The following is a 24,387-nucleotide window of genomic DNA, read 5'->3' on the forward strand; positions in this document are numbered from 1 at the left end:
AAAATGTGAGTTAGGGGGACGTCTTGAAGAACACCTACCCACCCTTTAAAAAAAAAAAAGTAAAAAAGCTTTTCCTAGTCATTCAGAACTTTTTTTTAAATGCCAGCGACTGGACCTTGAGTGTAAATCTGAAGGCTGTTGTGTTGTACATTTGTAAAGTCGAGATGTTTTTTGTTTTTTTGCACAAAGACGTTTGATTGTATTTCTGGTGATTTGAATAAACGAACAGAGGCGTCTGACAACATGTCTGACTCAGCGGCGACAACACGCCCTGAGAGCAGATGAGTCACTTCATGCTATTGTGTTACAAAATGAAAGTGTTTGATTGTCCTTTTTACGATTGATGTGGGGGGGGGGAGGGGCTAAATCTTCTCTGGTGTCAATCATCCGCGATGGCTCAACACCACAGGCCCAGATAAAGAAAGATTGATCGAGAGAGTTGGTCCGAGGGTGAAGATCTCAGGTCTTAATCTGGACATCGTATCCTGGGTCTGCACCGGGGCCTCCTCCTAAGTATCAATCAGATCCAACACATTTAAAATCAGGAAAAAATCAATAAAAAATCCTCGAGTCACATTTGTCCGTGAATTGATTTGATTCTTTAGTGTGATTTAGAAAATAATTGTTGAAAATTGTTTGATTATAGTTGAAAATTGTTTGATTATAGTTGATAATAATTTGATTATAGTTGAAAATTGTTTGATTATAGTTGAAAATTATTTATATATAATGAAAAATTGTTTGATTATAGTTTAAAACTGTTTGATAATAGTTGAAAATTGCTTGATTATAGTTGAAAATTGCTTGATTATAGTTGAAAAAATGTGATTATAGTTGAAAATTGTTTGTTTGTAGTTAAAGATAGAATTGTATAATTGTATAAAAACACAAATAAATTGTCAACCATCATAAAGGAGAAGATTAGGTTGAAATAAATTGAAATCAATGAATAATGTGGGTTCTAGGAATGGTTAGCTTTCGACAAGAGCTGCTATCAGATGCTAACTCCTGTCATTAGCAAACATGTCACAGTGATCATGGGCTGCTCTTTAGACCTGACACACACACACACACACACACACACACAAAAAAAAAAAAAACCTTGAAGGAACTTCCTGTCGTCTACAAACAAACCTCTTATCAGCCGGATCTCATTCCTCGAGTCAAAGTCTGAACCTTGGATCTCGAGTCTTCTAATGGTGACCAGAAGATACTTGTGTCACTTCAACTCAACTCTCTCAAGTCTTTGGAAGATCCTTCACCTTCACAACCTTCTTCTTCTTCCTGCCTCTCCCTCTCACCTCCTCTGTGATTGGTCGACGGCTCGTAGACAATCATTAGATTCAATAAAACATTAGCGCGAGTTAACGTTTGACCGCTGCCTGCTGAGTCTCTTCCGCCTTGTTCTGCACACTCGGTCTCTTCTGGCTCCAGGCTCAGGTAAGGCTGCACGACTCTCCGACGTTCATGGTGTTGATTATTGTGTTCGTGGAAACAACACAACACACTTTGTTGTGTCGTTCACTTGTGTCTTTTCGAGGAGATGCTTCCTGTGTTTCCGTGTCTTCGGAGTCGCTGGTTTGACTTTGAAGGGTCACGATTGGATCTTCACTCAAAACTTGTTGCTTAAAAATGTCCTGTTAATAATGTATATTTATCTTAAAATAGCTTTATAATAAGTCGTTGTTTTTGTTTAAACTCGTAAAACTCATCAAATTTTCGCGACTCGTACTCGTTTTGCAAGTAGGTACGAAATTAAATGACAATATTAAGATAAAGAAAATTGTTTTTGTAGGAAGAAAATGAAAAAGTTTGATTGAATTTGAGCCAAAGCTTAAAAATAAGAATTAAAAACTTAAAAAAAGGGTGTGACTCAATGTCACCTTTGCATAGCTGCCCTCGCTAACCTGTGGCCGCGGCTCAATGTCCGTTTAGACTTGGTTTAAGCAACTAAATGACGTGAAAAATAAATACAAAATACAGGTTTATATCGGCCAAAAAAATAAAAACAATAAATTATTTAATTCTTCATTAATACAGCGAAGCAATTGAGAAAATACAACTTATTCTATTTCTATTCAATATATTAATTAATTAATCTTAGCATAACATACATTATAATGTTTAATATATGTAGTTTTAATTTTGTAAAACATCCACATTGTTTCCCTTTTTTTGTAAATTCTGAAATTGTCAATTTAAAAAAACTCTAAATCAAATAATGATACATGACAAGTTGGTTGTCGGAACAGGAACATACTTTACAAAATAAAAGTGAAACTGTTTTTTTTTTTAACACCACTTACTTTTAGATAAAAGTAGAGTCATAAATAAGGTAATATATAATAATAAGGTAATAATATAATGTTATTTATATATAGTGTTTGTTTATTTTTGCCGACAAACGCTCTCAATAAATCCTCCGTCTTAACTTTTGAGTTGATTTACTCGTAGATATATTCAGAGTATAATTGCTCTTTAAACCACAGCGTGCAGCACTTTAGTGTAGTAAAACTTTCAACATGCTAGTAATCATTACTGCGATGATTCATTATGCCGGCGTTATCAAAAAACTTTTAGTAGTGATCGGTTAATGATTCAATCACCGCACTGACACACACTGACACCTAGGGGTCAAAGGTTAGGGATCATATTTTTCACGTCAAACTCCCGCAAGGCCATTTTTGACCCCTAAGACTTCTGGGACATTTACCCGTGAGATGATCGTGTTTTTTCCGAAAACATTGACGAAATCTGCCCCCAGGGGCCGATCGAACGTGGCCCCAAGCATTTGTGTCCACAATTGAGACTGATTTTTTGTGTTTAATAACCAGCGATGGGAGGAAACTGGAGTGCCGGTGCGAAGCGCCGTTGGTAAAGCGAATTCCCAGAATGCACTGCAACAGTTGTGTTAAGGACGTTACAAGGACACACAAAAAAACCCAACCTGTTTTGGATTTTGAAAATGTGTGTTTTGAATTCACAAAGTCATCAGAAGTACATGCATACATTTAAAAGATTAAATCAGATCATCTTTTTCTCGTTAAAGGAACTTTTAGTCAACAAATTAATATATTTAGTGCCATTAAAAGATTATTTCAAGCTCAGTTTATTTCATTTTAATCATTAATGAACGTATAAATGTTAAATAACTAAAGTATATTTTTCTGAGATTAGCATTATTAGCTTGTCTACCTTTCCTGGACAGTATTTAACGTTTAAAGGCACATCTTTTAATGCAATATCGTACGATATGTTTTGAGTTTTTTTAAATATTTTTTATTACAGAGGCATTGAAACTATAGCGTCTAAACTTTCAGTTTCACAGGTGGGTGTGACTCGCACACGTGTGGAACTTGAGTCTCCGCTCAAAGTATAACCGAACGTCTCAAGGACGGACTTCGTGAATCAATAACCCGAACAATTAGTTTCCGTTCTCTGTCTTAACAACTTCTGCTTTGATGTCCATCATCTCGTCCTTTGCTTCTCCACGCCAGGTTACCATGACGACCCTGCTCCCTCTCCTGTTGCTCCCGCTCGTCCTCAGCACGGTAAGAGCTCACAAACGCACCCGAAGAAGAGTTTTTTTCCCCGGCGGTTACTAATTGAACGTCGATGGAAAGTGAATTGTGAGTGGTGGTCCCTAGACTTCGACCCGATGCTTTCAATAAATAACCCACAAGACTGTACTCAGTGACGAGTACGGCCGCGCTGACCTTTGTGTCGGGCGTTATATAGGTCACGAGGTCCGCGTGAAAATAACTAAATGTATGTGTTAACATGGTGCGAGTCCCATCCTGCACTGCAACAGTCAACGTGTGCTCCGAAAACAGGCTGCTGGGACGGGCCTGGAGGACAAGAAGGTTCCGTTCGAGAACATGGTGGTGAGTGTGGCGGAGAAGACCCCCGTTCCTTACGCACTGAACCAGGTACTCATTCATTCATTCGTTCATTCACTAATGTCACGCTATATACTCGTGATGGAGTCACAGAAGGGTTTTCTATCGTCATATTGTACGAAGTTATTTCCAATTATCATTATTTCCTTTTGACATGTTTTTATTGCAGACGTAATTTTTGGCGTATATTATTTTGCTTTAATATAATACACATATTTGAATATTTACACAAGAAATAAAATACAACAAATTATCACCACCTCTGAATTAAAACGGTTATATACTTTATATATATATATATAATGGTATTTATTTCATATTTCTATAGTGTATAATATAATTACAATTTTAAATAGTAACATGCAAACATTTACAGCGTTTATTCCTTTTTTTATGTTGCAATTAAAATTCAGGCCACTAGATGGCAGCGGTCATTACATACCACACAGTTATAGGAACAATAAAATCTTGCCAGATCCCGTTGATGACTGAGGACGAGAGGATACAGTCGACTCTAGCTGATGTTTGGACATATTTTTGGTTTCAAAACATATGAAATCAGTTACGACTTCAGTCAAGAGTCATGTGGTCTGTAAATTCTGCAACACCAGAGTCAAGTACTCGACAATACTACAAATATATCCTTGTTTCTACAGTATCATTATATATCTTGTTGTTTCGCCCAGTATTGTGAGACGTATGGTATTGTAACCCTAAAAATAATACTGATCCTAACTGTTTCTTGCTGTACTGGTTTTATATTTATTCTTCCTTTTCTTTTTTGATTCTTGGTCAAAACAGTTTTTTTCACACTTGCTATGTCACTAGTTTCAGACCAAACATACCGGAGTGAATAATTTCCAGCTGAAAGGAGAAGGAAGTGACGCCATTAAAGTCTCCAGAGATGGTTGGCTCTTCCTGGACAAGGTCCTCAGCTGGTCCGAAAGCGACAGCTACGTGGTGGCGGTGAGACGATCGTACTCGACCACCTCTTTTATTTGACTAAATAAATGCAACAACGTCGCTCCCGATATTGTCCAGGTGGAGGCGCTGGCGGACGACCGAGTGGTCGAAGGTCCAATTTTTGTCACCGTAAACGTGGTGGACATCAACGACCACGCTCCTCACTTCAACCAGACCGACTACGCCGCAGTGGTTCGAGAGAACAATCCGGCAGGTGAGTGTGATTCATCCAACAGGAAGTCGTGACAACCAACTAACTGTGAGGTCATCGCCAGGTGTTCCCTTCACTCGGGTGTTTGCGTCGGACCAGGACGACCCGGAGACTCCGAACGCTCAGCTGAGGTTCAGCCTGGTCAGCCAGCTTCCCAAGAGAGACAACGTGGTCTTTTTCCAGATCGATCCGGTCAGCGGCGAAGTCTCCACCACCGAAGAAGGTCTGATCCGAAACCGCCCGCCAAACATCATCTCTGGGGCTGTAATCTGTCGTTCTCTTGCCTGTAATCTGCCGGTCGAGTCAATCCAGATTACACAGATCATCTTGTGCCTGCTCAAGATTAACGCCCATTTGAGCCAGATTGCTTAAATATGTCGTGTGATGTGGATCGTGATTGTGTCTGTGCATGAAGAGGCCTGGTCGCATCTGCTCCTGCTGATTAAGTTCAGTCACGTTCCTCCGCCACGTTTTCAACTCCATGATGCTCAAGCGGTTTCGGTTTTTTTTTAAAGGAGAGCGGCAGCTGAAGGCCAGAGAGACCATCCACTTCACCAGGGGCGAGGAGCGAGGCGTTGACGCCCTGAAGAAGAAGTTCGACGACTACTGTCCTGTGAAGGAGATTCCATACGAACTCAACCCCTTCTTCACCTGCGTGGAGAGAGCCGGTGTGTGACCTCAAGCATCCATCTAGACCACATAGACCCTAATGTTGTCTTTAAAATTGTATGACCTTGTGGTAGGTAGGTAGGTAGGTAGGTATGTAGGTAGGTAGGTAGGTAGGTAGGTAGGTAGGTATGTAGGTAGGTAGGTAATAGGTTATAGGTTATAGGTTATAGGTTATAGGTGATAGGTTATAGGTTATAGGTTATAGGTTATAGGTTATAGGTAGGTAGGTAGTAAAACGATGAAAACTGGGTCCGTTTCCGTCGCTCCAATACGACGTCACGTCCGGGTCTCAATACTTTGCTTTATGGAGAGAAAAGGTCAAATGCAGAGTGTAGCGGGTCGTTTATTCGCCGCTACAAGTCAAACAAAGATACAAACTTTTACGATCGATCGGACACGCTCTTTGCTGGCAGGTCTACAGGTCAATAGCTCCGGGAAAGACGGTCCAGTACTATAGAGCTTCGCTATATTTAAGGGAAAGTTTCCTGTCCAGGGGGTGGTCTCTTCCGGGGCAGTGGTTCTTTCAAGTTCGTTCATGTCTCGGGTCACCTGGAGAGTAACTTCCTTGCTTCCCTGTTGCGTGGGCGGATGCCTTCGTTTTCTAGCCACCCTTTTTTGGGTGTGTTCTGCTTTGCTCTTTGTTTCACGCCACCAGGTGTGAAACGGGCAGACGGGCAGATGTTAGAGTATTCGCTGTTATGACTCTACTTCCGCTCCAAGCTTTTCTTGAAACAGTGTATCAGTCTGGAGTGAAATGTTGATTGTGAATGTGTATTCAAACGTTTAAGCTCTTAGATGAAGCTAGTAATTTATACTTTATATTTTGATTATATCTTAGCATTAATTTAAGTATGGCGTATACGTATAGTGTATAATAATTTTGACTGGGTAAGTGGGTCGGTAGGTAGGTAGGTAGGTAGGTAGGTAGGTAGGTAGGTAGGTAGGTAGGTAGGTAGGTAGGTAGGTAGGTAGGTGGGTAAGTGGGTGGGTAGGTGGGTGGGTAGGTTGGTAATAGGTAGGTAATAGGTGGGTAGGTAGGTAGGTAGGTAATAGGTAGGTAGGTAGGTAGGTAGGTAGGTAGGTAGGTAGGTAGGTAGGTAGGTAGGTAGGTAGGTAGGTAGGTAGGTAGGTAGGTAGGTAGGTAGGTAGGTAGGTAGGTAGGTAGGTAGGTGGGTAAGTGGGTGGGTAGGTGGGTGGGTAGGTAGGTAATAGGTAGGTAATAGGTGGGTAGGTAGGTAGGTAGGTAGGTAGGTAGGTAGGTAGGTAGGTAGGTAGGTAGGTAGGTAGGTAGGTAGGTAGGTAGGTAGGTAGGTAGGTAGGTAGGTAGGTAGGTAGGTAGGTAGGTAGGTAGGTAGGTAGGTAGGATAGGTAGGTAGGTAGGTAGGTAGGTAGGTAGGTAGGTAGGTAGGTAGGTAGGTGGGTAAGTGGGTGGGTAGGTGGGTAAGTGGGTGGGTAGGTGGGTGGGTAGGTAGGTAATAGGTAGGTAATAGGTGGGTAGGTAGGTAGGTAGGTAGGTAGGTAGGTAATAGGTAGGTAGGTAGGTAGGTAGGTAGGTAGGTAGGTAGGTAGGTAGGTAGGTAGGTAGGTAGGTAGGTAGGTAGGTAGGTAGGTAATAGGTAGGTAGGTAGGTAGGTAGGTAGGTAGGTAGGTAGGTAGGTAGGTAGGTAGGTAGGTAGGTAGGTAGGTAATAGGTAGGTAGGTTGGTAGGTAGGTAGGTAATAGGTAGGTATAATAATGTGTTGTTCTTTAGTTACTGTCCCAGAATTAGAAGGAAGAAGTTATTTCCTTGAACATGTTTTGTATCCTGCGTGTTTTAGAGACAAGGAGGCGAAACATTAACCCCCTGGACGACCCAGACTACGTCCTCTTTGTACGGGTGCAAGATCTCAACGGTGCTTCCGAAGTGGCTCTCAGTGGTAACGCCAAAGTGAACATCGCTGTCAGGCCGAACCTGTGGGTCAGCCCCGGTCGTCTGACCGTGAAGGAGAATCTTAAGGAGACTTACCCGCTGGTCATCGCTAAGGTCAGTGAAAGGAGGCGGAAAAAAGTAACATTTTTCAACAAACCGGCACTTTGTTTGGATCCAGGTCCAATCTAACGATGAAAAAGCCGTCTACCAGCTGGTGCAGAAGGAGCGAGAGCTGAGGTTCCCCTTCGAGATCAACGTCGATGGAGAGATCCTGCTGACTGAGATGCTGGACAGAGAAGAAAAGAGCATGGTAGACCGACGCAAGTTCAAACCAACGTCAAGAAAAGGAGTTTAAAACTTCTCACGATGTTTCAGTACATCCTGGTGGTCCTGGCCAAGGACGTCCACGGGAACGAGGTCGACCCACCCATGGAGATTCAAGTCATCGTGGCCGACGTGAACGACAACCAGCCCGAGTGTTTGAACGCGGAGAGTTATTTCGAGGTGCAGGAAGGTGAACCGGCAGGTGAGGAGCGAGACGTCCCGAAGATAACCGTCGGTTCACTGATGAAACTCTGGCGACCACAGGAAGTCCGATCGGGACCCTGGTGGCGATCGACCGCGACGACGAGGAGACCCTGAACGCCCGGTTGACCTACACCATCGTGTCCTCGGACCCGCCCTCCAATACCTTCTCCATCGATGCTGCCTCTGGACAGATCCAAGCGCTTCTGCCTCTGCAGAGGAAACAGCAGCAGATCTACAAGTTTAGCGTCAGAGTCAATGATCCTGGTGAGTCCAGAGCTGACATCAGTGACATCAGATGATTGAATGATTGAATTTCAAAGGTTTTCTCAGGGTCAAGGTGACCCGAAGGCCTGAAAACAAACGTGTTTGTGGTATCCCTTGTGTTGTCTCAGGGTCAAAGTGACCCGAAGGCCTGAAAACAAAAGTCTTTGTGGTATCCCTTGTGTTGTCTCAAGGTCAAAGTGACCCGAAGGCCTGAAAACAAAAGTGTTTGTGGTATCCCTTGTGTTGTCTCTGGGTCAAGGTGACCCTAAGGCCTGAAAACAAATGTGTTTGTGGTATCCCTTGTGTCGTCTCTGGGTCAAGGTGACCAGAAGGCCTGAAAACAAATGTGTTTGTGGTATCCCTTGTGTCGTCTCTGGGTCAAGGTGACCAGAAGGCCTGAAAACAAATGAGTTTGTGGTATCCCTTGTGATATCTCTGGGTCAAGGCGAACAACCTCCAACAGTGCATGTATTTATGGAAGCCAGGGAGGTCGTTGACCTTGAGATAATACAAGGTATCTTTATTATGTATATTATATATATACTGTATATATTATTATATATCTTTTATTTGCATTGCATCAATCATTTGTATACATTATTTTTTTTAATAAAATTTAGGTAAAACAGTTTTAATATTCTCCAAATTAAAAAACATTTGATATTCAATTTTCTTTTTAAATCCGTAGAGTTTTAAATTTAATGAAGGTTGTGGAACAATAATACAAACAATTTTACAAAAACTTTTAATTGAAATTGTGTTTTTTAAGCATTCAATTTCTCTTTTTTATTTTAATTTCTCTTTTTTTATTGAATTAAAACATTTTAATGTTTTCAATTTTACATTGAATTTAATAGACTACAAATAAAAAAATGTTGATTTTATTTCAATTATTTTTGAATTACTGGAATTAAAATATCAAACTCTATGTGTAAAAATAAATTGCATTTATTTTGAAAGTAATTCTATATTATATATATTATAGTATAGTATCTAAAAGAAAACATATTAATATAGAAATGATTGAATTCAATTTAAAAAAACAATTCAATACTTAAGTTTCTTAATTTAAAAAGTTAAATTAAACCGAACCGTTCAATATTCCGATGGCACTGATACATAGAGTTGTAGGTTCAATGCCCCGGAACTGAACCCTCTGATTCTCACCCTCACAGTCTACCTGGCGGAATGCAAGGTCGTGATCAAGGTCATCGACGTCAACAACGAGATGCCGATCTACGAGCAGAAGGAAGTGAGTCGACCTTCGGACCGTCTTTAGCAACATGGCGTTGACCCCGTGTGTCCGTGTCACAGTACAGGGGTCCCCCTCTGGCCGAGGACGCCCCGGTGGGTCACACGGTTCTGACCCTCACGGCCACGGACGCCGACGACCCCGACAGCGGAAGCTCTCGGATCTTCTTCAACATCACGGCGGGCGACGAGAACGACGTTTTCACGGTGGTGACCGATGGGAGCGGAGTCGGCCATCTTGTTTTAGCCCAGGTGATTTATGGCTATATTTTCTTCTTATATCTCTGTTTAATAATTGTAGTCTTTGAAAGTATATGTGTAACATTTTTTTAGGCATTCAATTATTTACATTTAATATTTGAATTAAAAAAAATAATCTATATAGAAAGCTTGATTAAAAACAATGACATCATTTAATTAAAGAAATCGAATATTTTAAAAATTGAATGCATTTTTTTGTTTAAGATTTTGTTTAAAATAATTTAAAAATATCGTCTTTATTTTGTATTTATATCCTTTTTAAATTCAATATAAAAACCACCAGACAATATTGAATTTAAAATGCTACAAATAAGAAACTATTAAATTTAAAAAATATATTTTTAAAATCTTCACAAAATCTTTGTGTAAAAAAAACAACTATTCAATTGGAAAAATATCTAAATTTTAACTAAATAATTAGAAAAAAATAAATCAAGCTTCAACCTTAAAAAATGGTAAATTTTTATCCATTTTTGTTCATATATACATAAAAAAACAAGATTTATTTTTTAATGTTAATCATATATTTAGTTCTTTGTTTCCACAAAGAGGTTGGTTTTTTGACATCAGTCCCCATTTTCAGAGACGTTTATTTTTAGCTCATTTTTTAACTTTTCATAGTGAAATTAGGTAACATTTTACTGTTTTAATGAGACTTCAGAAAACAATATTTTCAACATATGGGCAACAATAATTTGGGTTCACAAGGGCCACCTATATTGAACCTTGGTTTTTCAACATTAGTCCCAATTTTCAGAGACGTTGGTTTTTAGCTAATTTTTCAACTTTTCGTAGTGAAATTAGATAGAATTTTACCATTTTTTAAAAATTTACAAACCAACATTTTCAACATTTGGGCAACATTAATCTGTTACAACAGTAACACAAATATATTAGTTAAAAAACTGTTAAAAATAGGAATAAAAACACATTAAGGCGCTATATAAATAGAGATTATTATTATTATTATTATTATTATTATTTATGTTACATGAAAATTAAGAAAGAATTTACATATATTTATATATTTCCTCCATCAGCCCCTGGACTTCGAGACGTCGCCCACCTACGAGCTCCAGATCGACGCCCGGAACCCTGAACCCCTGATGAAGGGCCTGGAGTATGGAAGCGAATCCACGGCCTTCGTCTACCTCACCGTCACCGACGTGGACGAGGTCCCCGAGTTCAGCCTGGACATCCTGGCCGCCACCGTCCAGGAGAACATCACCAAGGGGTCGGTGCTGCTGACGGTGGAGGCCGAAGACCCCGAGGGCAAAGAGATCAGGTGAGGAGACCCGGCGTCTGGAGGAACTTTTTTACTTAATAGATGTTGTTTTCGCAGCTTCAAGCTGGACGGAGACGCTCAGGGCTGGCTGGAGATGGACCCGTCCTCGGGTCAGATCAAGACCAAATCCAAACTGGACCGAGAAATCGTGAAGTCCTTCACCGTCACCGTCACCGCCTTTGAAAAAGGTGAGCGAGACGTTCAGGGACAACTTTTTATTTTTATTTATTTATTCTTTCTTTATATGACCTGGAGACGACAAAGTGCTCCGTGGCCTCGTCAGCGAAACTAGATTAAAGTGAAAGTGTGACAGTTACCTACGGTTGGAGAAAATAAGCCTCAAATTGTCGCGGAGTGTTTTGAAGGAACAAATCACCGTCAGAGGCTGAGACACAGATGGAACCTCTTATGTGGGAACTATTCATAGACTTCTATCTGGACCGGAGGCTGTGGATCCTGTCGCGACCGTGACTAGAAACACATGTTTTTCAAGCTCTCGCTTTGTTCGTCAACCTGTGTCTTAACAGGCGCTTTTCAGCACTTGTTGGGTCGGATTTTGTAGAAGTAACAGTATGAAAATCGGCCAAAAATCAGTCAAAAATCCCAGTCTCTGATCCCAGTCTCTGAAAATCGGGACTAATTTCGAAAAAACCAAAGTTCAATATCGAGGCGGACCATGTGAACACAAATTAATGTTGGCAAAATATTGAAAATGTTGGTTTGTTAAGTCCTAAAAAAACTGTAAAATTTGAACTCATTTCACTATGAAAAGTTATAAAATCAGAAAAAAAATCCAAGTCTCTTAAAATTGGGACTATTGTCAGAAAACCAAGGTTCAATATCAGGCAGGCATTAATGTTGCCCATATGTTGAAAATGTTGGTTTGTAAAGTAAAAAAAAATCTGGTAAAATTAGACCTAATTTAACTACGAAAAGTTGAAAAATGAGCTAAAAATCAACGTCTCTGAAAATGGGGACTGAAAAAAACAAGGTTCAATATGGGGGCCCTTGTGAACCCAAATGAATGTTGACAAATGTTGAAAATGTTGTTTTCTGAAGACTCCAAAAAACTGTAAAATTCGACCTAATTTCACTACAAAAGTTGAAAAATCTGTTAGAAATCAATGTCTTTGAAAATAGGTAATAATATCGAAACACAAATTAATGTTGGCCAAATGTTGAAAATGTTGGTTTGTAAAGTATCAAAAAAACAGTAAAATTCGACCTAATTTCACTACGAAAAGTTGAAAAATCAGCTAAAAATCAACGTCTCGAAAATGTGACCTAATGTCAAAAAAGTTCAACATCGGGCGGACCAGAAGCCCTTGGAGAAGTAACACAATTAATTTTACGGTATAACCCCATCACTTGAAGATGTACAGTACCATGAGGAATAACAAGAGTGTTTAAAGATATAATGTTGGCACTGGAAGTCCTAACATTAACACCTGTAGCCACAACACTTAGATGCTTAACATAAACACTTGAAGACATGAGTAATTGAAGATATACCAGGAGCACTAAAGGGTAAAATTTCAGGTAAAACTTGAGCACTTACAACAACCATTTTCCAAATGTCTTTCTAGGAAACCCAAGCATGTCCAGCCAGCAAGAACTCTCGGTGACACTGCTGGACGTCAACGACAATGTTCCCCAACTGGTCAAGTCCCAGGACTTCATCTGCATCAAGAAGCCACAGTCAGTCCTCATCAAGGCCCAGGACCCGGACGACGCCCCCTTCTCACAACCTTTCACCTTCGCCTTTGCCCACGGCAAGAAATCCCCCAACTGGGACCTTCAAACGGTGGACGGTACGGTGGGATCAGTCGTGCTGGGCCAGGACACTGTGATGGTTCATGGGTGTTTTATTCAGGTTCGACGGCTAAACTGAGTTTGAGGAAAACCCCCACGGTGGACCACACGTACTCCATCCCCATCAACATCAAAGACAACGCAGGCATGGGCGTCACCCACTCCCTGGAAGGTAAGTCTGCTTCTGGACGGTAAGAAGTTGGTTCAAGACCAGCTGGACTATGGGAAAACTCTTCCGTCTCCAGTGCGGGTCTGCAACTGCACCGAGCTGGGCTACTGCTACATCGCTCCCGAGGCTAGGACCGCGACATGGGGCATGGGTCCCACCATCGGGATCTTGGCCGGGATTATAGGTTTTGTAGGTGAGTCCAGTATAAAACGTTCAAAACAGGAGTCCTTTCCAACACACTCCAACACGGTCACTTCCCGTCCCGGTTCTTAATACTTCGCTTTGTGGAGAAAGATGGTCAATCGGACACACTTCCTCTCGGCGACTCTACAGGTCAATAGTCCCGGAGAAAAAGGTCTCGAACTGTAGAAACATTGCGATATTTAAGGCAAATTTCCGGGCCGGGAGGTCGTCTCTTTCCGGCCAAATGGTTCTTTCAAGTTGCCTGTGCCACCGATCCCCCGTAGCGAGACTCCCTAGTTTTTCTTCCTGTTATCTAATTATTCAAATGTTCTCTGGTGGGGGTTTCCGTCTTTTAGCCCCCCTTTCCCGGGTGTGTCTTGCTTCGTTCTTTGATCCACGACCCAAGGTGTGAAAGGGCAGACAAACAGACGTTTTAAATAACCGGTGTAGTATCTCTAATTCTGTTTCAAGCTTGTCTTGAAACAGTGTAAATCAGTCTTGAGTGAAATGTTTAAGCTCTTAGATGAAGCGAGTAATTTATACTTTATATTTTGATTATCTTTTAGCATTCATTTGAGTATGTCGTATACGTATAGTGTGTAATAATTTTAATCTAACAAGTAGCAACATCAAGAGGCCTCACTCCGTGTCATGTTCTCACCACTTCTGTTCGTTCGTAGCCATCGTCTTCATCGTCACCATCAAACGATCCGGTAAAAAGAAGAGGGATCAACCCGAGGGTCCGGACACCACCCCCATGATGTAGTTCTACGATCCCGTGAGGACTCGTCCGAGCCGTCGAACTTTCACGTGGAGGAACATCCAGATCCGGAGACACGAAGACACCGTTAGATTGTTTTATTATTTTTTCCCGGCTAAACTCTAATTTATTCAAAAGTGAAAACCCTGTTTGGATTCTTTGAAGTCTCTTGTTCCCGTCGTCAGTCCGGAGTTACACCATTGTCACTTTTTGAAATAAATATAAACTGGGACTCCTTGAAGTGCTCTCGCTCAGACTGTACGTTTTACACCAAACACCGGTTTCCACTCCACTTGCTCCCGGAGAATACTCACGTGCTAGTTAGCATTAGCTACGAGCTGATAACAGGATGAGATTTGCAACATCGTTGTCGCTCACATTTCCTCACGACGCACGAGACACGGTGCTTGCAGTCTTGCGGTCGCATTAAAATTACTTTGCAGGCCGGGTTTCGTGTGCGAACATTACGTAGCATTTTTTAGGCTAAACGTATATGAAGGCCATTTGAAAAAAACGGCTTATTAAACAGTTTATTTTTTTGAGATACAAAACTGCAAGTTCAACGGTGGCTCTGTAGTGAAAAACACATTTACAAATTTTCTCAAATCATTTACACTTCACTAAAAATGTCATCATTTGTGATACACTTTTAAAATTTGATGAACACATTTAAAACTTGTGATAGACATTTACAATTTAATTTACACTTTCACAATATGTGATCAAAATTTACAATTCGCTAAAAACATATTTAATAACTTGAGGTACACATTTACAATTACATCAACACTTTCACAATATGTGATGCAAATTTACAATTTGCATCTAAAACTTGTGATAGACATTTACAATTTCATTAACGCTTCCACAATATTTGATGCAAATATACAATTCTCTGAAAAACATTTACAACTTGTGGTACACATTTACAATTTAATTAGCACTTTCACAATATGGGATGAAAATTTACAATTCGCTGAACACATTTATAACTTATGATACACATTTACAATTTCATTAACACTTTCACAATATGTGATGCACATTTACAATCCACTGAGCACAATTCAAATTTGTGATAAACATTTACATTTTTCATTAACACTTTCACAATATGGGATGCACATTTATAATTCGCTGAAAACAATTACAACTTGTGATGCGCATTTACAATTCACTGAACACATTTAAGACGTGTGATACACATTAAAAATTTCATTAACAGTTTCACAATATGTGATACACATTTACAATTTGCTGAACACATTTACAATTTGCTGAAAACCTTTACAATAAGAGAAACATATTTACAATAACAGAAGGTTTACAATAAGAGGAACACACTTACAAATGGATTAAAGACTCTCTACACATAACTGCATTTTGCATGTGAACAATTTGTGATACGTATTCACAATGAATTGACACATTTACAAAAAACGACTTATATAAAAGCTATGAAAACAATTGCAATCAGTCAAAATTTACAAAAGACTTTGAGTCGAAGTTTGTTGTTGACTCACTTCCCCCCTGATCGTCTGTTGCAGTCGCCTCTCCTCGCCGCTCCCCCTCCCTGATGCTGTGACTCATCCGAGGCAGCGGGCGGCGAGAAAATGGAATGATTTGAGGCCATTTTGTGGCACAAAGACGCACTCAGACACATGTGAGAGGAAGATCTGCTGGACATGTGCCCCCTCGACGGGGCTCGTCTGCTGCCCATGTGACAGTCGTCCGTGTGGGCGAGTGAGGCCGTGACTCACGGAGCATTTTGGTTTCCATCACCAGAAGATCAACCATATCAGAGGCAGCAAACACACAACTTTAGAGAGTGTGTAGAAGATTAGACGAAATAATCTTGATAAAATCAAGCTGTAATTTAAATAACATTTACTAAAAATCAGTCTGTAGATGAAAGAATGTTAAACAATCACGACACAATGAGTCGTTCCAGACTCAAGACAATGATTACACAAAAAACAAATAAGTCAATACAAAGGATAGTGAGTCACACGTTTGGATAAAAAGACAGCTGACCAATCCACAATTCAAACTATTTATAGATTTTTTAAAGGATAATCCGAGGAATAATGTTTAGAGCTGCAGGAATTAGTGGAACCCGAGTCGTCCTGAACAGATTATATCTTGACCTGACAACAATCCAGTCTTCTGGGAATCATTAATAACCGTCTGGTATTCTGCTGCAACACTGGGGGAGGGGGGAGGGGAATCAAAATGCTGAGATGACAATAAGTACATTTGCAACACATTTGTGATCGTGTTTAAATATTTTATTATTTAAAAAATGATAAACATAAATATATTTTTTAAATGTATCACACTTACATTTTTAGTAAATAAAACCAAACAATTGTACTGCTATACCGAATGTAAATATACTATAGTGAGATTTTCCGTTTCCCCATCTATGGAACAACTGCTAAAATAATTAAAAATGCAAATAAACATTGAATATATCAATTTGAATTAAGATTTTAAACTAGAAAACTAGGTTTATTTCCCTTATATATTCCTGTATTTATTTCGACTTTTATTTTCTAACGAGTGAACTCTCGATTTTATAATTCACAGTTAAAGCGGATAAATTTAACCTCGTTCTCGAGAATTCGGTTGTAGCACCATCTTGTGGAATATTAGGGAACTGCATGTTTATTGAAAACGCACCATTTTTTTTTACACAACTATATCAATTAATTTCTTAAATTCAAATAAAATATTTTTCCGATTGTCGTGAATTTAGTTTGTTTTTACTAAAAGTTGCAGTAGTACAATGTAATTATATTTAAATAACATTTCTGCGTTTAATATTTTATATGAAATTATTTGTTAAAAATGTTCCCAGTGTTTAAGCTTCTCAGGTGATTAAAGTTTCTGAATTATTACCTAAAGTATTACTAGTTATTTAGCCAGAGCTCATTGTTATTATACGTAAAAAAAATGGAACCATCCATTATTATGACCCTTCGTGAAATCAAATAAAAATAAATTAAAACAAGAATATTTCGTTTCAGTGGAATAAATAAACTTTAATATCCAAACTGCAGATTTAAAATATACACTGCTCAAGATTATTTATTGGATATTTACAAGCTTGAAAATTCAACATGTGTATCCCTTGTAACCCCGGAAAGGTGCCATAATCATCGAGCTGATGAAGAAGAGCGATGGACGTTCGTTTAAGAGCAGAAATAAAAGTTTTTCAAATAGAGGTCGAATGGAGGATTCAACATGTGGCAGTGACCTTGTAACAGAGGGAGGCGCAGACGTCCGGCACCGTGAGTGACTTCATGTTCTCTTCAGTAAGACGACGGCGGTCGGTTTATAAACATATTTACAATGACTTTAAAAGAGGGTGGAACCGCGGGGGGGTCGGCGTTATTGCCGCGGCGCCCCGACCACGAGGGGGTTGAACTGCGAGATGATGATGGTGATGTCGTCGCGGTACATGCGGGCGAGCTCCTCGGGCAGCGACAGCATCTTGGAGAGGCGCTCGTGGTCCACGGTGCCGAACTCGTTGTTGCCGACGGCGTGTCGCATCAGGTGCGTCGCCGAGTTCTGGTCCTCGAAGGCCGAGGAGACCCGCGCCTTCCTCTCCTCCAGGAGCCCCTGCATCTGACCCAGGGTCACCTTGTAACCCCCGACCTTGAGGGGCGTCTGCTGGTGCACGCCCGTCAGGTACTCCCCCACGATCCGGACCACTTCCTGTCGGTGGAGGGTCTCCCAGAGCCCGTCGGAGCCGATCACCTTCAGGAACACACGAGTCATTTTTAAACCCATTACATTCGTTTTTTTAACAATTAAATAAAGCAATTCATTTATTTTTATTTATTTAGTTATTTTTACACATTCAGTTTTAATTTACAATAAAACAATATACATTTTCTTAATTTCAATATTTTTTAATTCCTAGAATTTTAAATCCAATATTCTACCAACACTGGCAATATTATGAAACTAACATGTTTATATTGACGAATAAAAAAATACCTTATGGGTATTTGAATATCAAACTATACGTGCACAAAGAAAAAACAACCATTCATTCGGATATGTAAGGATAAAAAAAACATTAAATCAACCCTTTGAAGATATAAAAACGAATTTAATTCTTAAAAAAAAACAAAAAACTATTCAATACCCAAATTGAAAAGTACATGATATATTGTGATGTTTTTAACGTTTATTACTGTGTTTACATTCAAAAGTTCTCCTTTCGAATTATATTTAAATAATTGTTATTTTATGGACTACATTAGAATAACGTGTGTATAAAATAAAATAATTTGTTTAATTTTAAATTAACATGCAAATATTCACGGAATTTATCAATTTTTTGCAATTAAACTTTCGGCCGCTAGATGGCAGCAGTCAAAAATGATAAAAAAAAAGAAACCACTTGATGCAGTTCTGTTAAAAATTGATAAACTACGGTGAACAAAAATATATAATATTTCCTACAGCTCTTCTAAATACTTAATAAAAAACATCTGGTCTCACCATGAAGCGATCTTGCGGCCTCAGTTTGTGGTGCGTGATTTCCGGCTCCGCCGTCAGGTACGGCGGCGTGTGGTAGTTCGGGGGGATGAACTTGGTGTGCTCGTTCTCGTGCAGCTGGTCCGGTCCGGACTCCAGGATGCACTTCTGCAGCTCGATGCTCCACTTGAACTTCACGTCCCCGAACGCCCGGAACGGCATGAGGAGGCCGAGCAGCCGGTCCTGGCGAGGGTGAAGCGAGAGAGAGAGAGAGAGAGAGAGAGAGAGCGCGTGAGGAAGGAAAAGTGGGAGGAGTTTTGGTCGGACGAGTACCTGTCGGATGACCGTCTTCCTCTCGGAGGGCGGGTGTTCCCCTCGTATCCGGGCCACCTCCTCCTCGTTCTGGGCGCTGTGGTCGTTGGAGAGGGTGTGGCAGCTGAAGGATCCGTCCTCCTCCTGCACGCCCAGGACGGCGCGGGCGTCGCCGGCGTTAGCGATGTAGCTTCAGATGAGAAAACAGAGAAAACGTGAAACATTTCGAGTGAAAAAAAATGGAAAGAGTCGCTCGTACAGATCCGATCCGTCCACGTGGGCGACGCAGGCCGTGGCCCCGGAGAAGGCCACCCTCAGGACCCAGTAGTGAAGGTACGCGTTTGGATCTCCGACCTGTTCCGGGAGAATCGGGGGAAACATGGATTTAATTTCGGGACATCGGAGCTTCTTCCCCCCTCAAGTCGTAAAAGTTTAAATTTGGGGGAGGTGACACCCGAGAGGTCCAGGGGGTCAAGGGTCATGAGGGGCAAAATGTTCTCGCCCCCTTTTCTACCATCAGAAGTTAAACATTTTCAAGAGTTTATATCGTTTCTTTTATTGTCAGTTTATGATTGAATCATGTTAGAGATATAGTTTTATAACGTCTCCACATTTTTATATGAACGGAAAAATCAGTTTTCATTTCATTTAGAGGCAAAATTTAAAATCTTAAAATGAAAAAAATATGTAAATTGGCCCCGGGGCCTTGAGTCAAAGGTGACATCAAAATTTGACAATGTGTCATGTGACCAGTTCTATATAGTTAGAGTCTAGATGACCTCGTTTGACTCTAAACATTCACTTGTACATAAACCAAGAGTGGCCCAGGGGCCACATGCAGCCATTCAAATGCATGTTTGTGGCCCTCATGAGGTCATAAAACTGATGTACTAATGCGTCTGACAGCAAACAAAACTTTCTATAGAATTTTAAATCTTAATAAAGCGAAAGTAAAAGAAAGTGAAAGACTTAAAGAAACAGAAGGTTTGAGTCAAATCTGTAGTTTTCTTAAAAGAAAATGCACTTGAATTTGTAGTTTTTTGTACCTGAGCCTCCAGAGAAATGTCGTTGTCCAGCCTCTTGAAGGCGTTCATCAGAGCCTCCCGGGTGTCGGGGACCTCTCCGGGACTGAGAGACAAACAAGTGCGTGAAGAGATTGTGTATTTTTTAAAGAGATGTTGCGAGAGTTCAACCGCCTCACCTGGTCAGGTCGATGAGCTCCTGCCAGTAGGTGCGCAGGCTGTTGAAGTAAAGGTTCTGAGCCTCTCGGCTGTAGTAGTCGTTGGGGTGTTTGTGCCACTGCAGGATGGGACTGAGGGCCCGACCCGACTCCACCGCCGCCTCCAGCTCGATCAGCGTGTCGTGCGGCAGCAGCGAGATGGCGATGTAGTAGAAGAGGCGCTCGCTCAGAGCCTGGTGCACGAACACAACATGAAGTGTAGAGGTCATTTCTGGGCGGGAAAGTTGAATTTTGGGGGCGTCAAGACAAAAACATATCAAAGACTGTAATCATTGAATGATTTTTTCTTTAATATTTTTATATAATCTGATATTTCTTTCTTCTGAGTATAAGACATATTTTATAAGAGTTTGTATTCTATCAATTTATTTTAATAAATAGTCAATGGAAAAAATATAATTAAATCCATAAAATATTTTTTATTTCAACCGAAAAGTCATTTTTCAAAACATAAATACACCAGATGGTGGCGTGTTGCACGTGTGAGGCCCTCGGGCCAGAAAGAGGGATATTAGGTACATATAATTTAATCATTTATAAACATTTTTTCTCATATAAATCAGCGATATTGAATTAATAAAAACAGTCATAGTTCACATCTGAAGCTGTGACAGAAAGGAACTTAATCCCAAATTAAATTATTGATTTATTTTTCAATTTTGAATGAAAATACATTATACAAAAAGTAATAATTCCGCTTTTTTTTTCCATCATTTTACTAAAGAGATTTGTGAATAGAAGGAGAGGAAGTTCCTTACAAATTAGTGATATAGAGTTGAAACACCATGAACGAAATAAAAACAATAATACAAATTAAACAGTTATTTACATCATTTAATAAGTATCTGCAACTTTTCTGGGCTTTGTATTTTAACTGTAAATTGTTTTTGTTTGTTAAAGTGCTTTGTGACCCTGGTCTAGAAAAGGCGCTTCACGAATAACCTTTACTTACTTACTTACTATTATATCTACTGTTGACGCATCACGAGCGCCGTCTGGTCCTCTGCTGCAACCGTCTTTCATCTCCAATTAATTAAATTTTCACTAATGTCGAAAGTTGTTATGATCCGTGTTATTCTGGTAATACTTTTCTCTAAATATACAGTCAAATTAATTAACTAACTTAATAGATTCAACTATCCATGTTAATGTTGACCTTTGACCCCAGCACAAACATTGTTTTCCAACAGCATGAAAAGAGAAATAAGAGATTATTTATCAGAGTAATGTCAGACGATTGTTCCGCACCTGTGCACAGGCGCACCCAGCGTGACCGTCGTACACGCCCAGCAGCATTCCCCTGGTCTGCAGGCAGGTGGCAGCACTGCGGCGGTCTTCTATGGGGGCGTTAGCAGGAAGCTGGTTGCTCTCGAAGCCCATCACCGACGACACGTTCTTCCCGTCAAACTCCGGCACCTACCACGACACAAGACCAGGGGGGGTTAGTGGGGTTGAGGCTCTGGGGGGTCGTGAGAACGTCGCCGGGGTCCTGACCTTGAAGCTGTACTCGTTGGCCTTCAGGATGGAGTTGACCTGCGGCGGCGTGAGGATGTAGCTGCGCAGCGCCGCGCCGCTCCGGAAACATCGCGACGGGTTGCGACGAGGCGACGCCCGGGGGCCGACCTGGACCGAGTGTTGGCATGGTAACAGACTCGAGGCCACGAGCGAGGAGGCGCGAGGTAAACTCCTGAGCAGCTGTGAGGTCACAGGCATGGCTGACGCTGGGAAACACACGAGTGACTTTAAAGGTCAAACAAACACACACAAGTCAAGCAACAAAACGCAGAGTCAGCGTCTCCTTTTATTTAAAAAACACCTAAACTAAAGAAATATCCAATTACATTTAGCTAAGTATAGTTACAGTTAAATAAAACTACCTAAATTCAAAAATATTATCACACTTTAAAATAATATTTGTTAAAGAAAAACAAAACTGTATATTTTCTTGTTGGCATAAATGCTTTGCTCAAGGGCAGTTTTTACGAGCCAGGAAACATTTTAACATCCAGCACCTCCCTAGTGCATCATGTGATCGAGATGATTCAAGAAAAATAGTTCCATACTGGTTTTTACAGACTCCACCAAGAACTTTGACCAGCATTTTCTTACAACTTGTCGATAATAATCAACTGAGAACGACGACTGTTATCAGACGAAAAAAGAAAACATTTGCACAGAAACTTCAGATACGACTCCGGAGCAGAAATCTTTGTCAAATTAAAAGACAAAGTTAAAGGATTTTGCCCCTGAATGTTGGAACAACATGTAGTGGATCAAGTTGCAGTGACGTCGGGTCAAGTCGTCCTGAACCTTTCTTACCAAAAATAAACCCGGTCAACCCTGACATTTGGATCCTGAGAAATGTTCTGACAGTCTGTGGCCCAGTGGGCTGAATTCAGGACACTCCGATCTTAAAATAGACTTTTGTACGAAATGTTATGTAATTGTAACGGATTTCCTTCGGGAGTACTTTAAAAAAATATATATATATATATTCTGACCTTGTTTACATTTTGATGTATGAAGCAGAGACTTTAAAAAGTCACTGGAGAAGTTCAAACGACGGTCATTGTTTACCGTTGAAAGGCATTCAACTCAAATATTTTCACCAGATATTCTGGTTTTTGCAGATGTTTGAACAGATTTATAGATCTTTAGATAGTATATAAACTGTTTTAATAATAATTGATTTTATGTAGAAGACCCTTTCACGTCTCTCAATTAGACTTTACAGTTAAAAGAGGAACAATAAAAGAACACAATAGAAGAGTAAAAAGATAGATTGACCAAATAAACAATCCAGGTTCTCAAGAAGCATGTGGAGTTTTGAGAACAGGGCCAAGAATATGTTGTTGTTGTCCAACAAAAAATGACTCTAAAAATCATCCAGAGTCTGGTTCTTTATTTAGGCTTTTCTTTTAGAGAGTTTAAGCCAAAACTACATTAATTCAATGTCTTATTTTACCATAAATTTAGGGCAAAAGTACTGTAAATAGTAAAATTGGAGTTCCTGCAGATTAGGGCGAGTACAATGAAACATGCAAAATATTTTACGGCAACAAAATTATAAAGAAAAGAAAATACAGCAAACTAATGTCATAGGTTTAGGAACAACTTAACCCAAGTGTTTATTGTAAACAACTTTATTTGACTGCGATCGTTTTATTTTGAAAGGTTTCTGCACAAAATGCACTTATTTATTCTGGTTTTACTCTCATTTTTAATACATTTGAAAGTGTGATCTATTATATTTTAATGCCAATAAAGGCCTTATGTGTATATTTATGAATTTAATGAATTTCAGGCGGTTTTTAAAGGATTCAACTGAACCCTAAACATTCCATTTCTATTGTAATTCAAACAAGGAACCAATGAGCCCAAAAATAAACAGAAAGAAGACACCGTTTCAAAACTAGTTATAATAAGTTAAAATAAATAATAAATGATCACGAAAACTTTCATTTTTAGCTGCTGTTGCGTTCACTCCTGGACGGTCCCTTAAACATGTCTAATGTTAGCCACACGAAAGTAAACTCTTCGTATTTATGACCAACATTACAAGTTTCAAACAAAAACTAAACACGTCGTTTCAATTTAAATGTATTTTTTCTCGAAATGAAACCTGACACAGAAAATTGAGTTTTAATGGAAATTTCCAAGTGACGTTAGCACCAGTGTAGCTAGCTGCAGTTAGCTGCTCGTGTTACAACACAAATAAAATCAGAAAAAGCCTTTTTTTCGCAAAGAATTCAACGATTATTTGAAGAAAGATCGACATCCGAGGCGCAGTTCGCGTCAATACAACCGGTGAAAGGATCTTAAATTCCTGCTAATGGTGTCTCGGTTACACCCACTGCTGGCGGCTGCAGGCTGACCTCCGCGGGAAAAAACTTGTCTTCAGCCACGAAGACAGAACCGAATAAAAGCTTCTTTCTCACCTGTTCAGGTAGATGTTGACAACTTCTTAAAGTTCATGGTTTTAATAGCAGCTCGTGCGAGCGGCAGAGTTCTGGAGCACAGACCGCATCTTATCCGCTGCGTGATGACGCAACACCCGACGTCATGACGTAGATCAGCGTCACTTTTTTATTTTTTTATTATTTGTTTATATTATCCTCCCTAGAAACACGTGTTTGCATGTTTCATCAACATTCTTCCTGGTATAAAATGTAAAAGCAAC

At 40.0% G+C, this 24,387-nt stretch overlaps 2 protein-coding genes across 2 annotated transcripts; one reads left to right on the forward strand and one right to left on the reverse strand.

Annotated features, from left to right (window-relative positions):
• The first annotated feature begins 1,419 nt into the window (after window positions 1-1,419).
• Window positions 1,420-14,405, forward strand: cdh17 (cadherin 17, LI cadherin (liver-intestine)). Its single transcript, XM_087812449.1, has 19 exons — window positions 1,420-1,440; window positions 3,498-3,551; window positions 3,834-3,929; window positions 4,728-4,865; window positions 4,941-5,076; window positions 5,138-5,296; window positions 5,589-5,741; window positions 7,560-7,765; window positions 7,830-7,961; window positions 8,027-8,177; window positions 8,240-8,443; window positions 9,619-9,695; window positions 9,758-9,946; window positions 10,996-11,240; window positions 11,298-11,428; window positions 12,827-13,051; window positions 13,114-13,224; window positions 13,298-13,414; window positions 14,085-14,405. Exons 2-19 carry the CDS (start codon window positions 3,504-3,506, stop codon window positions 14,168-14,170), a joined length of 2,604 nt encoding a protein of 867 aa, XP_087668575.1. The 5' UTR covers window positions 1,420-1,440; window positions 3,498-3,503; the 3' UTR covers window positions 14,171-14,405.
• Window positions 14,406-17,193: 2,788 nt separating this feature from the next.
• pdp1 (pyruvate dehydrogenase phosphatase catalytic subunit 1) lies at window positions 17,194-24,257 on the reverse strand. Its single transcript, XM_087813236.1, has 9 exons — window positions 24,146-24,257; window positions 21,702-21,928; window positions 21,456-21,623; window positions 20,169-20,380; window positions 20,014-20,095; window positions 19,227-19,321; window positions 18,989-19,157; window positions 18,680-18,898; window positions 17,194-17,926 (listed from the first exon to the last, which is right to left on the reverse strand). Exons 2-9 carry the CDS (start codon window positions 21,918-21,920, stop codon window positions 17,558-17,560), a joined length of 1,533 nt encoding a protein of 510 aa, XP_087669362.1. The 5' UTR covers window positions 21,921-21,928; window positions 24,146-24,257; the 3' UTR covers window positions 17,194-17,557.
• Window positions 24,258-24,387: the final 130 nt, after the last annotated feature.

The sequence above is a fragment of the Callionymus lyra genome, chromosome 17, assembly GCF_982586985.1.
Source record: "Callionymus lyra chromosome 17, fCalLyr1.hap1.1, whole genome shotgun sequence".
In the NCBI taxonomy this organism is placed as follows: domain Eukaryota; kingdom Metazoa; phylum Chordata; class Actinopteri; order Syngnathiformes; family Callionymidae; genus Callionymus; species Callionymus lyra.